The sequence below is a fragment of the Strongylocentrotus purpuratus genome, unplaced genomic scaffold, assembly GCF_000002235.5.
Source record: "Strongylocentrotus purpuratus isolate Spur 01 unplaced genomic scaffold, Spur_5.0 spur5_scaffold_10, whole genome shotgun sequence".
NCBI lineage: Eukaryota > Metazoa > Echinodermata > Echinoidea > Camarodonta > Strongylocentrotidae > Strongylocentrotus > Strongylocentrotus purpuratus.
In genome coordinates, this window is record NW_022145595.1 from 21,293,357 (window position 1) to 21,307,434 (window position 14,078).

The 14,078-nt window shown below is 37.6% G+C and overlaps 1 protein-coding gene across 1 annotated transcript in view; it reads right to left on the minus strand.

The window, feature by feature from the left end:
- Positions 1 to 14,078, minus strand: part of LOC581979 (calcium uniporter protein, mitochondrial) — a 45,168-nt gene that overhangs the window by 18,553 nt on the left and 12,537 nt on the right. The window contains exons 3-4 of the mRNA XM_781956.5: positions 4,795 to 4,968; positions 2,872 to 2,976 (exon numbers count right to left, since the gene is read on the minus strand). Coding sequence (XP_787049.3) covers positions 2,872 to 2,976; positions 4,795 to 4,968 — 279 coding nt within the window. The remainder of the gene's footprint in view (positions 1 to 2,871; positions 2,977 to 4,794; positions 4,969 to 14,078) is intronic.

The following is a 14,078-nucleotide window of genomic DNA, read 5'->3' on the forward strand; positions in this document are numbered from 1 at the left end:
TACATGTACATGTACACACGATATGATGAAGCAATTTTGTTTGCTATCTTGGAGAGAACAAACCCAGGAGAATTTGCGATTGCAATTACCGTATCATTTTCATTTTTCTGCATGCATGGCTTGCCAATGCAATCAATACTAATTATCCAGAGAGAAATTATCTAGAGTTGACTAATGAACCGAATGAACTGGAATTGTGGGCCCTGGTGTGAATACCAGATGATTTTTTTTTAGAATGACATTTCTGCCTTCAATGAATTCTTATAAGAGACTATCAAGCTGCTTACTACATAGCTTGTCAATAGAAATACGAAGCACTCCATCTCTCAATGTTTTCAAATCCAATTTAAAAACTTATTTGTTCAACTGAATTTACATGTAGTAAAAAGGAGCTCTTAACCAGCGCAGCTGAATATATTTTGTATAAAAGCTGCGCTATATAAATTTATTATTATTATTATTATTATTATGTACATGATGAGGAAAATAATATACAGCCTGTACTTGTATATATTATATTAATATACAGTCAACAACTAAATTATTCATACCATTTGTAAATTGATTTTTTTTTTTTTTGCTTTTCTTTGCTTTTTTGTATAAACTGAATAATGAAAGGTGGACTGGTTGAATTAGGGCCTTTGTTGAGTACTTTTAGATGTAAGCTGTAACACGTCACATTCTCAAGAAATATAAATTGGGATATATCAATATTTTACATACTTGTTAACTGTATACAAAATACATGTATATGAAAAGTGGTTATTTATATATTGATTAATGTAAATGTCCTGCAACAACAATCCTTTTGATGAACAGTAAATATGAGGTATATACATTGTGTGTACATGTATGAGGAAAATATGATCTATCATTCAAAATTAATATCATAAAATGTTGTTGAAGAATAATTAAGCAAAATCAACATTTGATGCTGATAAAAATGCTCATCACAGAAGTACAGTAGCTGATGTATTAGTACCAGCATATATTGTTGTTGTGATTGTCATGCGGAAATGAACATTCATCATCTATTTTTAGCACCACCAAAGAGCACATGTTTGTATATTCTATGCTAAATGTAAATATAGGACACTACACTACCAGGGACATACATCTGATCCCTACTCTATTGGACTATGAATGATTTGAAAATAGCAGCATTGTCAAAGTTCACCTACATTTTATGCACCTCATGCATTAAAGCATGTGCTGAATTTCTTGATTAGGATAATTCTTAAATTCATTACAAGTAAATATATGCATAAAATACACATGTTCTTCATGTACATGTACATGTATGTATAAAGTTCATTTATCATTTTGATGTTATATCCTTATAATGGTTTGTATGTACATGTGTATTTGTACATTTATAACATTTGAACATTATTGTATTTCTTGCTCAATTCAGCCACTGGCTAAGACAAAATAGATAATAAACCATTCAATTCAATGCAAAGGCAAGGATTAAGATACATGTACGTGTACCTTGGGTAATAAGATGTAAATTGCTGAATCAAAAAGCGATCAGAAACCCATCATTTTCCCTTCACTTTTGAGGCCCAAATCGATGAGAGTAAATTGTCTAATTCCAGGATTGCCTTTTTGCTCAGCACACAGAATCCACAGTAATAAATCATGAGCAGTAGGGCTGATCAAAAATGAATTAGTTTCGTCAGCCTCTCCTCAATCATAATTTCTTCTAGCCAGAGCCATCGGGCGAGAGAACAAGCGGAGAATGGGACGAGAAAAGCAAGAGAATGAGGAGACAATGAGCCGAAAGCGAGAGTGGGTTTTCCTGTTTTTTGCGTATGAGCGACAGAGCGTAATCAAACTGGGCTTGATGAATAGGGGTGTCGTCATATGAGCGCTCTCTCGTAAATTAGGTACATTCGAGAGAAGAGGGGAGAATGGAAGCGCTAGGAGATTATATCATCCATACATACATGGGGGTGATTATCAAATGTAGTCATGTTAATGTCCATAATTAGATGGCCTTTTACTAATACAGTACAAAAAAAGGGCATTAATCGTTGTGTCTGAAAGTGAAATATCAAATGTGATTTAGCCTTTAACAGAGTACTTACGATTGCAAGGAGAATAGAATTGAATGGATAACACTTTTCAAATCAGTGCGAGCACGCTCAACGTAGTCATAGTCCTCTGATTCAACTATAAAGACGATTGTATGATACCTGCTACAACTTAAATTGCTATGTGGTCAAACTGACTGTCTATTTCTTACATTGTACCCAATATTATACATAACCGAAGGCTCCTCTTTAAATTTTAAAATTGGGGGGGGGGGGGGGGTCTGGAGACTGGAGCCAATATTTGGGGGTTTATGAGTACAAAACGGTCTGGACCCGTTAGCATCCAGTACTGCCTACCTAAAACAAAATCAAATATCAACTCCTAATCCCTTCTACTTCACAAAATAATGTTAATAGGGCATACGTCGCCAGAGAAAATATCAGAAAATAGTTTCACTTGACCTTCATTACAGCATCGAGCACTGCCTACCTAAAACAAATCAAATATCAAGTCCTAACCCTTTCATATTCGATGAAATAAAGGTGAGAGCAAATGTCGCCAGTTCAACGAGATCCCATTGAAAGATGTGTTATTTAACATACACACACGTCAATGGCACCTCAGTGAACTTGAAATTATGTAGGTTTCATGAAACGCTGCCCTGGGCCCTGTTTTATAAAACTTGTTATCAATAAACAAATGCTGAATATCTATGCCAAATTTGCTCTCAGCCAATCAAATGCCATGATTTCAGTAGCTTTTAACGGTTACAGTAACTTGATATTGATGACAAGTTTCATGAAACAGGGCCCAGATGACCATCTAGACACTTACCTAGTTCTGGCGGGTCTACCCTGTAAGTATCTTCGTTTATCCGGAGGGAAAATGGATTCCTCATCAATACATCTATACTTGTTGATCTGGCCACCTTTACATCATCTGAAGATAGAGAGAAAATGAGAAGGAAATATATTGAAAGGCATATAAATTGTACAACAAGGAGATGGGAGAAGAGAGAGAGAGAGAGAGAGAGAGAGAGGGAGAGAGAGAAACAAATAAAGAAGAAGTATAGATAGATACAGAGAGAGAGTGAGAGTGAGAGAGAAAGTAAGAGAGAGAAAGACTTCTTTCTACATAAATGCAACAATACCATCGTTTATTGCTATATCAAAGTTTGCAACGAAGAGTGTAAATAATATCAACTTTGGTATTAAATGATGTTTTGCCAGGCCCAGCTGAAATAAATTTGTATGCACTAAAGACATATTCAAAAATCATATCTAAATAAGATATGAACAGGTTTGTTTAGAAAAGTACCTGTAACAGATTCACTGTAAAAATGTTAAGACCTATATAACAAAAATAAGGTATTAAAGAACATACATGTACCATATATTTTAAGCATTAACCTACATAATAAAATTAGAATGTAAAACAGTATTACCTACAATCCTACATAACAATCACATAAGACATGAACCTAATATATGTACATTCCCTTTTCAAACTTAAAAGACTCACTCATATTCAAATCAAATGTAAAAAAATGCAATGTATACATGTAGATAACATCCCAATAAGATATGAACATGGTAATTACTCTACAAATGAAAGAAATCACTCGTAAAAGTGTGATGCTCAGATAGCACATTCATGTACATGTATGTATGAATATTGATAATATTTTTAAAGAATATTACTACTCATGTCAGTATTAAGCTTATTGTAAAGATATACAGAATAAGGGTGGTTTCAGTTTTTGACATATATGTAAGATCCAGCGATTACTCTGGGGTCAATTATAAACACGAACCAAATTCTGAACTTAAACCTTGGACTATAAAACACTAAACACCTAAACCTAAGCTCCATCACAAAAAGTCTTCTAAACCTTATTCTGTATCTCTGATGAAATAAAGCCTAGAGATGTCGCCTGAGCAGATGCCTGATCACATTATTCATCAACGAGTTACCATGACCTTCGTGCCAGATGGTATTGTACTTTGGTTTGAACGTTAGAGCGTTGCCAGACATACTATACCATCCACGCAAATGATTACCCTATGTTAAGAATTCATCAAGTAATCTCACTGTATACATTAGAAATCAATTTTGTATACATGCATGAGGCTTTATGACAATGTCTAGCCCATTGTGGTACAGTATTGCCTTATTAAAAGCATTGTTAAAAAAAAAAATCTTTTGAGCTTGAATGCTAAGAATGTCACTTGACAGGAGAAGCTGAATACAGCTTAATGAGTATCTAACTTTAACAAAAATCGACATTACTGACATCTTTTATTAAAGCAGAAGATTAAGAACACATAATAATGACAAGAAAAAAATGTAAGCCTTAATTAGAATCCATATATTACTGAGCGAAACTGTGTGAATATCAATGTACATGTATGTACATCTGTAGTGGCATAACCTAGAACCATATACACTGTAATGACAAGTACATGAGTTGTTGTGATTTTCAGTTAATGTGATATCCAATATGAATGTGGACTTCAATTTATTTATTTTTGGTCTAAATATTAAGCAATCTCCTGTGAAAAGCAATCAAAAATATCACTGTCAGCCAGTTACAGTGTAGTCTTGAAATGCAATTCAATTCATACTAGAACCACAGATGTTACAGTATGTTTTATTGCAAGTCACACACCATAGAGTACATAATGGGTCTCGTCTGTATTACAACACTATGCACACTGAGTGCAAACAGGCAGAGAGTGCCCCGCTCACGTAACATACCATCATTGTAGATTGCGACGGTCTCGATCCCCCCATCTTCATTCTTGAGATGCCGGAGGAAGTCACCCACCGTCTCTGTGACCGGTTTGAGGGTAAACTGACACCTCTCTCTCCTGGAAGGGAGGGGTACCAGGAGGGTGGGGAGCCCGTTCTGGTAGTCACACACTACGCCATCTGTACCAGGAAGAAGAAGAGAGAGAAAACAAGTTATTTAGGCAATCTTACCTTTCATTATAAAAAACATGAAACTGTGTTTTAAAAGATTGACTGTTCAACAAGAACTTTAAATATATACACACAATTCAAAAGATCACTCTGTACAATGTATCATGATGTTGTGCATACCGGTATACATGTATGCATGGGAGAAAGAGTCATGTGAAGTCCATATAAATATCAATAAAGACTACCCAGTATCATAAGCGGGAGGAAAAAAATACATGAAATCGTATTAAAATATACGGTACTTAATAATTTTTACTGAAATACTGTAAACCTACATACATTTGAATTAAAACAAACAAACCTGTAGATTATATTTTTAACAGCCTCCTGATTCTTACAGGTTGCAGATGATCATATAAACATATAAACTTGTTATGTGTTTATAAACATATTTGCTTGATGCACTTTTGGGGCTTGGTGAGTAAAAGAAAAAATATTTGAAGACATCATGAAAATAACACTGGTGCTCTTTCACGAGCAACTTCTTCCTTTATTTCAGGCACCCTCTTTTCATGATGTGATAGAAATTAGGACATTCGTCTGGTGGCCAGTATTTCACCTGTCCAAATATTTTTCACATCACATCTCCTTGCCACGGAGAAGTGAGGTGCACGTACGGACGGTGAATGATGATCAAATCCCATATGAATGTTTTGATCAACTAGAACAATGGGTAAGCATGAAATGAAAACTACATCATCGCCGTAAAACCTGTGAAGAGTGTGCCTGTAACAACAAACTTCTCTTCGACCCTGTTTACACTTTCCCTTTAGCTGTCATCAGAGAAGTGCTCCCCTCCAGCCAGATCCAATACGCTTCCTTGCTATAGATCATATTCTAATGATTACATTTCAGATGTCAGAATATGAAGGTCCTCAATATTTCAAGACACTAAGAGATCATGTTCAAAACATGACTTGGACTATAGGCTCATTTTGAGGCTGTACAGCAATCTAGACCAAGGAAATTGATGAAATATTATTGGATTTTTTTTGTGGTTATGCCCTGTTGCAAGATTCAATACCATTCCTTGAAATAGATGGTGTTCTAATAACTGGTTTATAAATGTCAGAGGATGATAGAAGTCTGTATCTTTTAAGATACCAGATCATCTCCCAGACATCAGGCCTTGAATTTCAATATTTTTAGGACAAGGCCACTTTTTTGTAGGGCACATTCCTATATTACAGCACAAATAGGAAGAATTGGAAAGGGCACAAAAGATCTCCAAGGCCAATGAGAGGGGCATTGAGGCCAATCAAAGGGGCATCCATGGCCATGGCCTTGGTGGCCTTGGATTAATTTAAGCCCTGAGACATGAATTAAAGTCTACTGATTTTGAGGCTGTACAGCAATCTAGACCGAGGCAATTGAAGAAATATGATTGGAAATTTTTTTCGTCTTGCCCTGTTGCAGGATTCAATACGCTTTTTTTGCAATATATCTTAGTTTAATGACCAGTTTTTAGATTTGTATATTTTTTTATAGTATTCAAATAATGAATGGTTATGAGTTCAATAGTGCGAATATTTTCATGAGTTGAATAGAATTAACGTTAATCTTTCAACGAATGAAAATATTTGCACCATTGACCGAATGAAAAACATTCATTATTTGTTTTATACAACATCAAAGAAGAAATACTATAGAACGTTAATCAACAAATTATGCTTTACTCCTTATATTAAAGATAAATTAAAGTCGGAGTCAAGCCTTCTCGATTACATTCAGATTGCCTTCGTGTCAGATACACGCAGGGATACGCGCACGGCAGAGAGGTACGCACTCTGCATATAACCAAAAATGCACGCCCGTGCAATATAACATCTATTGAATATCATGTGACCAACAATCCTCCAATCAAATGACAAGGATAAACGTAGGTGTTGTATAATGGTGGTTATTTTACCTGACAGCTAAGAAAGCAATAAATGCTTGTAAGTAAGCAACCAGAAGACCGATGGCTTTAGGTCCTCTCCGAGGGACCCGGTAATGAGGATTAATTCCTTGCACTAGCGCATCGACTTGGTTTCGAACGGGTCACTGGATTATGAGACCACTGCTCTACTGACTGAGCTATCGCGCCTCCACTAAATGTCAAAGTGGGAAAGGAGTCTATCTTTGAGGAAACAAAGATCATCTTCCGCTCATTTTAAGGACTACAGTCTACAGGCAATCTAGACCGAGGAAATTGATGATATATCATTGGAGAAATTGTTCGTCTTGCAATGTTGCAGGATTCAACACGCTTTTTTTTGCAATAGATCTTAATCTAGAGACCAGTTTTTAAATCTCACAGTGGGAAAGAAGTACATGTATATCTTTATAGAGGTAACAAAGATCATGTTCTAGACATGACTTGAACTCTGCTCATATTAAAGGTAAAGACCAGTTATGGTCATGCGATTGCATTGTGAAAGAAACGTTGTGGAATCGATCAGAAAAGGTTGATCATCTAGCATCTAGCATCTGCAAGGTTCTGGAATCATCAAAATGATAAGAAATTTGGCCCATTTTTCGTAAAGTTACAAGCACTATACACAGAAAGATGTATACGGGACTACCCTATATCTCTCACAGACCATGAGAGAAACAAATTTACCAAATAAATGAATTAGTAGGTGGTTTCCTGGCAAATTTTTTATCATCATGTATTAGTCAAAACATATTCTTTCACATGATTGGTAAGGAGAGCTTCCATTTCATTTTTTGAAATTGGGGCGTTTCCAATACTGGTCTTTACCTTTAAGGACGAACTGCAATCTAGATCGAGGAAATCGATGAAATATTATTGGAGAAATTTTTTGTCTTGCCCTGATGCAAGATTTAATACACTTTGTTTGCAATAGATCTCATTTTAATGACTAGTTTCTAAACGTCATTGTAGGAACATATATCTTTCAAGACTCAAAGATCATCTTCCAGACATGACTTGAACTCTGTTCATTTTCAAGAGTACAGGCAATCTAGACCCAGGGAATTGATGATACATGTATATCATTTGAGAAAATCTCGTCTTGCCCTGTTACAAGATTCAATACCCTTTCTTGCAATATATCTTATTATAATAACCAGGTTATATATATCAGAATATGAAAGAAGCCTCCATATTTCAAGACACAAAGATAATCCTTCCAGAAACCAAAGACCATCCTCCAGACATGACATTGGACTCTGCTCGTTTTGAGGAGTACCAGGCAATCTGGTTAGACCTGGGCAATTGATGAAATATTATTGGAGCAACTCTCATCTTGCCCTGTTGTGAGATTCAATGTCCTTATTTGCAATAGATCTCTATACTCTAATACATGTCACAGGTTTTTAAATGTCAAAATATGAAAGAAGCCTCCTTCTTGCAAGACACAAAGATCATCTTCCAGACATGACATTGGACTCTGCTCATTATTAGGATGTACAGGCAATCTAGTTAGACCTCGGCAATTGGCGAGATTTTGTTGGAGCAACTCTCATCTTACCCTTGCCCTGTCGCAAGATTCAATCACAATAGATTGTAATGAAGGGCTCCTAAATGTCAAAGTCTCCTCTTCTCTCTCTCTCTCTCCTCCTCTTTCTAACTCTCAAGACACAAGATCAATGTTCAAGATATGAAATTGGACTTTGCTCATTTCAAGGATGCAATCTAGACCACCGCAATTGGAGGAAAGAGAGAGGGAGTGGCAGAATAGAAAGAGAGAAAGAGAGTGAGCGAGAGAGAGAGAGAGAGAGAGAGAGAGAGAGAGAGAGAGAGGGCCATGGGCTGAACAAATTGAGAGAGGTGGGAGAGATGAAGCTAGAGGTACATGAGGATGAAAACGGGAGAGTGAATGTTCCTCTGAAAAAGAAAAAAAGAGATCAAGAGATAGCTTACAATGTTTGGCACCCAACTTGCTCCATGCAGTGTTTTATGATCATACATCATTATAAGTGCAATTGCATATTAAAACCATCAGGGATAGGGTGTTGGGTGAGAGAAAGAGGGAGAGAAAGAAGGGAGAAAGAAGGGGAAAAGAGGGAGGGAAAGAGGGAGAGAAAGAGGGAGAGAAAGAGGGAGAGAAAGAGGAAGAGAAAGAGGGAGAGAAAGAGGGAGGGAAAGAGGGAGAGAAAGAGGGAGAGAAAGAGGGAGAGAAAGAGGGAGAGAAAGAGGGAGAGAAAGAGGGAGAGAAAGAGGAAGAGAAAGAGGGAGAGAAAGAGGGAGAGAAAGAGGAAGAGAAAGAGGGAGGGAAAGAGGGAGGGAAAGAGGGAGAGAAAGAGGGAGGGAAAGAGGGAGAGAAAGAGGGAGAGAAAGAGGGAGAGAAAGAGGGAGAGAAAGAGGGAGGGAAAAAGGGAGAGAAAGAGGGAGAGAAAGAGGGAGAGAAAGAGGGAGAGAAAGAGGGAGGGAAAGAGGGAGGGAAAGAGGGAGAGAAAGAGGGAGAGAAAGAGGGAGAGAAAGAGGGAGAGAAAGAGGGAGGGAAAGAGGGAGGGAAAGAGGGAGAGAAAGAGGGAGAGAAAGAGGGAGAGAAAGAGGGAGAGAAAGAGGGAGAGAAAGAGGGAGAGAAAGAGGAAGAGAAAGAGGAAGAGAAAGAGGGAGAGAAAGAGGGAGGGAAAGAGGGAGGGAAAGAGGGAGAGAAAGAGGGAGGGAAAGAGGGAGAGAAAGAGGGAGAGAAAGAGGGAGAGAAAGAGGGAGAGAAAGAGGGAGAGAAAGAGGAAGAGAAAGAGGAAGAGAAAGAGGGAGAGAAAGAGGGAGAGAAAGAGGGAGGGAAAGAGGGAGAGAAAGAGGGAGAGAAAGAGGGAGAGAAAGAGGGAGAGAAAGAGGGAGGGAAAGAGGGAGAGAAAGAGGGAGAGAAAGAGGGAGAGAAAGAGGGAGAGAAAGAGGGAGAGAAAGAGGGAGAGAAAGAGGGAGAGAAAGAGGGAGAGAAAGAGGGAGAGAAAAGGGGAGAGAAAAAGGGAGAGAAAGAGGGAGAGAAAGAGGAAGAGAAAGAGGAAGAGAAAGAGGGAGAGAAAGAGGGAGAGAAAGAGGGAGAGAAAGAGGGAGAGAAAGAGGGAGATAAAGAGGAAGAGAAAAAGGGAGAGAAAGAGGGAGAGAAAGAGGGAGAGAAAGAGGGAGAGAAAGAGCAAGAAAAAGGGAGAGAAAGAGAGCAAGAAAAAGGAAGAGGAAAAGGAAGAGGAAAAGATAGATGGAGAGAAAGAGGCAAAGAAAGAATAGAAAGATGGAGAGAAAGATAGAACTCGAGGGAGGATCGACTTGCATTACCGTACTTGCCACAATTCACACAGGTGTTAATAATGCAGGTACAATACAGTACATGCAAGAAAGTGAAAATTATTGGATCGCAAGGAATCCCTCGTTGATGGAGAGGAAAAAGAGAGGGGAAGATTTTGCCGCCTTAGCTGTCATAATTCATGCTCTGGTGTTATGCACATACTGTACATGCAGATAGTCTACAGTGAAAATTATCAGATCACCAGGTATCGGGCTTCGAGGGAGAGAAAAATAGATAAAGGAGATGAGAGGGCAAGAGCTTGCCATCTTACACTGTAGCTGTCATAATTCACACACTGGTGATATGCACGCAAATGCAAGATCAAATTACAAGCGATGGTCCCAATGGAGACTGCGCATCTACAATTACACAAGATTTACAATTCAAATGGGGGATGTGGGAATCCTTGGATACCGGGAATTGTTTTCTTCTATTCTACACTTTTATCATGATTTTTTCCCCCAGTAGCACTTACATGTATGAAACATGTTCATAATAAAACATTGCTACATGTATGTTGTAGAGACTTTTCAAATTCGAACAAGCATGAAATCACATTTCTCTCGGCTCAAGAAACCTGGTTTAGAGTTGGATTATGTTGACTTTAGAAAGATTTGTCTCCTTAAAAAAAAAAAAAAAAAAATGTTATGCTTGGAAGTTTTATATCTGTGTTGCCTATTGTACGATGAAGTAATGCACAGTTCTATGAACCTGGAATGTAATTTTTTTTTCCTTCTTATTACAATGAAAATGTATGAATTGGCAAAACTTTGTTCATTTCTTCTTTGGGCAATCTTGTACTATTAATCTTGAAGAAAAAAAATGGACAAACTAGATGGAATTTTGACTGCGCGCAGTCGAAAATGATGCCTCCGCCATAGAGCAATTTAAACAAGTTTGGAGTTTAAATCTCCAGTGGTTCTTGAGATATCATGATAACAATCTCAATGTATGGAATTTCATAAGTTGACCTCTGTGACCCTTGACCTTTGACCTACGTGCTCCAAAATCTAATCAGATTGTCTTCCTATGGTGATACACACTATCATTAAGTTTGAAGTTTAAATCTCCAGTGGTTCTTGAGATATTATGATAACAATCTCAATGTATGGAATTTCATAAGTTGACCTCTGTGACCCTTGACCTTTGACATACGTGCTCCAAAATCTAATCAGATCGTCTTCCTATGGTGATACATACTATCCTTAAGTTTGAAGTTTAAATCTCAAATGGTTCTTGAGATATCGCGCTAACAAACTCAATACAAGGAATTTCATAAGTTGACCTCTGTGACCTGTGACCTTTGACCTACGTACTCCAAAATCTAATCAGATCGTCTTCCTATGGTGATAAATACTATTCCCGAGTCTTAAGTTTAAATCTTAAATGGTTCTTGAGATATTGTGATAACGGTCAAACGGGACGGACGTACGGACGTACGGACGGACGTACGGACGTACGGACGGACGTACGGACGTACGGACGGACAACCCGAAAACATGATGCCTCCGGCACCACCTTCGGTGGCGGAGGCATAAAAAGTGTACTAACTCCTTATTTGTTATAATCTTATTCAAATAATGATTAAGAATAAGATCAGGAAAAGAAATAATATTCTAAAAACTTATACACTATGAAAAGAAAAAAAACCACTGGGAGCACTGCAAATAAATGAAAGACAAGACCAGTACAGTTATGGGATTCCCCCCCCCCCCTCCCTCCCTGAACACTGAGCAAAAAGCTGCTTTAGCAAACAAACCATTCCTTTGTAGTAAGGCTGTGCACAACAGTGTAATGAGGTACTCGAGTACACTCCTAGGCTCACAAGCGAATACTCGAATATTCGGACGCCATGTTTTTTTATAATTTTTTTGAATTTTTTTGAATTTTTTTGAATTTTTTTGAATTTTTTTGATTTTTTTTTAAATATTTTGATTTTTTTATTTTTTTTTATTTTTTTGCCACTACCATACCACTCGGCAGTTTCCCAGGTCCCTCGCCGAAAACGCATGCAATTTTACTGTGAGTTGCAGTTGAAGGCGCCGATTTAATAAGAATAATAACAGTAAACAATGCTGTTTTAAAAACCAAAGATGGCAGAATAATCCATTTTCCAAACGTCCAAACAGAAATCTGGACATTTGGTCCCAGTTTCTGAAAGGTGAGTTTGACAGTGCTTGAGTTGGGAAACATTTTTCCTGACGGTACCATGCCAGCATTCGCCGCTCTCCCTGGCACGGGTAAGCGTGGGCCTGGACCTTTTTTTTTTTTTTAATTTTTTTTTTTTGCGGCCGAATATTCGGGTACGAGAAATCGTACCCGAGTAGTTATCAACCGTGCGGGTACTCGAGCATTCGACTACCCGTCGCAGCCTTACTTTGTAGCATTGTAGAAAAGTAAAGTGACACAAGTATGTTTGATTATGACATTCACTTGTCTCTTGAGTGGAGAGGAGAGCCAGGGTTGAGGGCGTGTTGTGAATAGAATTTTGAAAAAAGTGGCACTTAACAAATTACATGCAAGCTGTGGTATTATTGACACGATCGAGGTACTACATTTAGATATCAGCCTACATTAGCTCTATGTTTGTCGGAAGTACACTCTTGTAAAGGTTCGTTCACATAAGATGGGGTAAACAGTGGTGGTTATTTTTTGTGATGACATTTTACAAGCACGATTTGCTCCACATTTTTCATAAATAACAGATATATAAATAAACAAATAAATAATTCCTTGAACAGAAGAATTTAAGCAGCAGAAAAGTGGTCCTTCAGAATATTGCTTAGGATACCCTGAACTGACAGGATATCAAAAAAAGAAGTGCTCAATAAGGAATGTGTCAAGAGATCCCTTCTTAACCTCATTAGGAAAAGACAATTTCAGTTAATTGGGCATATTACACGTAAGAGATGAGAAGGCACAAAAAAAGGATACTGACAGGAAAAATTGAGGGAAAGAGAAGCAAAGGAAACAGCCCATCAAATGCATTGATGAGTTCACTGGGCTGACTGGTAATATGCAGAAGGCCTTGATCGCCAATGTCTCGAACAGACAAGGCACCCAGCAAGCAATAACACAAAAATTGAGACAGTAAATTCACGGAGGAGTCAGGAGGATCTGGTTGCAACATACATGTACATGTGCACATGTACAGTTGTCCTTTCCTATAGCCAATTATTTACTTCCAAAAGAACCAAAACAAACAAATAAACAAACAAAAATACAATGGAGCCCATTTCCCCTTGTCATGTGAGAACAAGACACCAATTGCAATTTAGTTGTAATGAATCTGTAAATCTAGGTCAAGCTTCTGGGCGCAAACTATTAAAGTGAAGGAGTCTCTGTGCTGTAACCTATGGCATTTCCGGACACGAACAAATTTGCCAATTTACATATATAACGTTCAGTCGTTCGCACCTAGACCAATTATCACTTACAAGCTGAAATGCAAATACTGCATGCAAGGATACATGCTGCATGTACTGTGCCAACATTTACTTTGCAGAGTATTATTCAAGTGTCTCCACAATTATGTACAGGTACATGTAGGCCCAAAAGTACACAACTGAATTATTGATACCCCTTTCAAATTTGATATTTTTGGGGGTGTTTTTTGTAACTTAAAAATGAGAGGTGGACTGGTTGAATTCTCACAAAATATATCTGGACAAATCAGTTTTCACAACCTTTAAAAAATTACAGAATTACTGGGCATAGATAATGTAGTTGTTAACTGAAATGTACATGTACATGAAATTTTGGCTCTATTTTTATAAACTGTAGACAGGTGGTTAGACCTAGCTGATTATTTATCTTTTT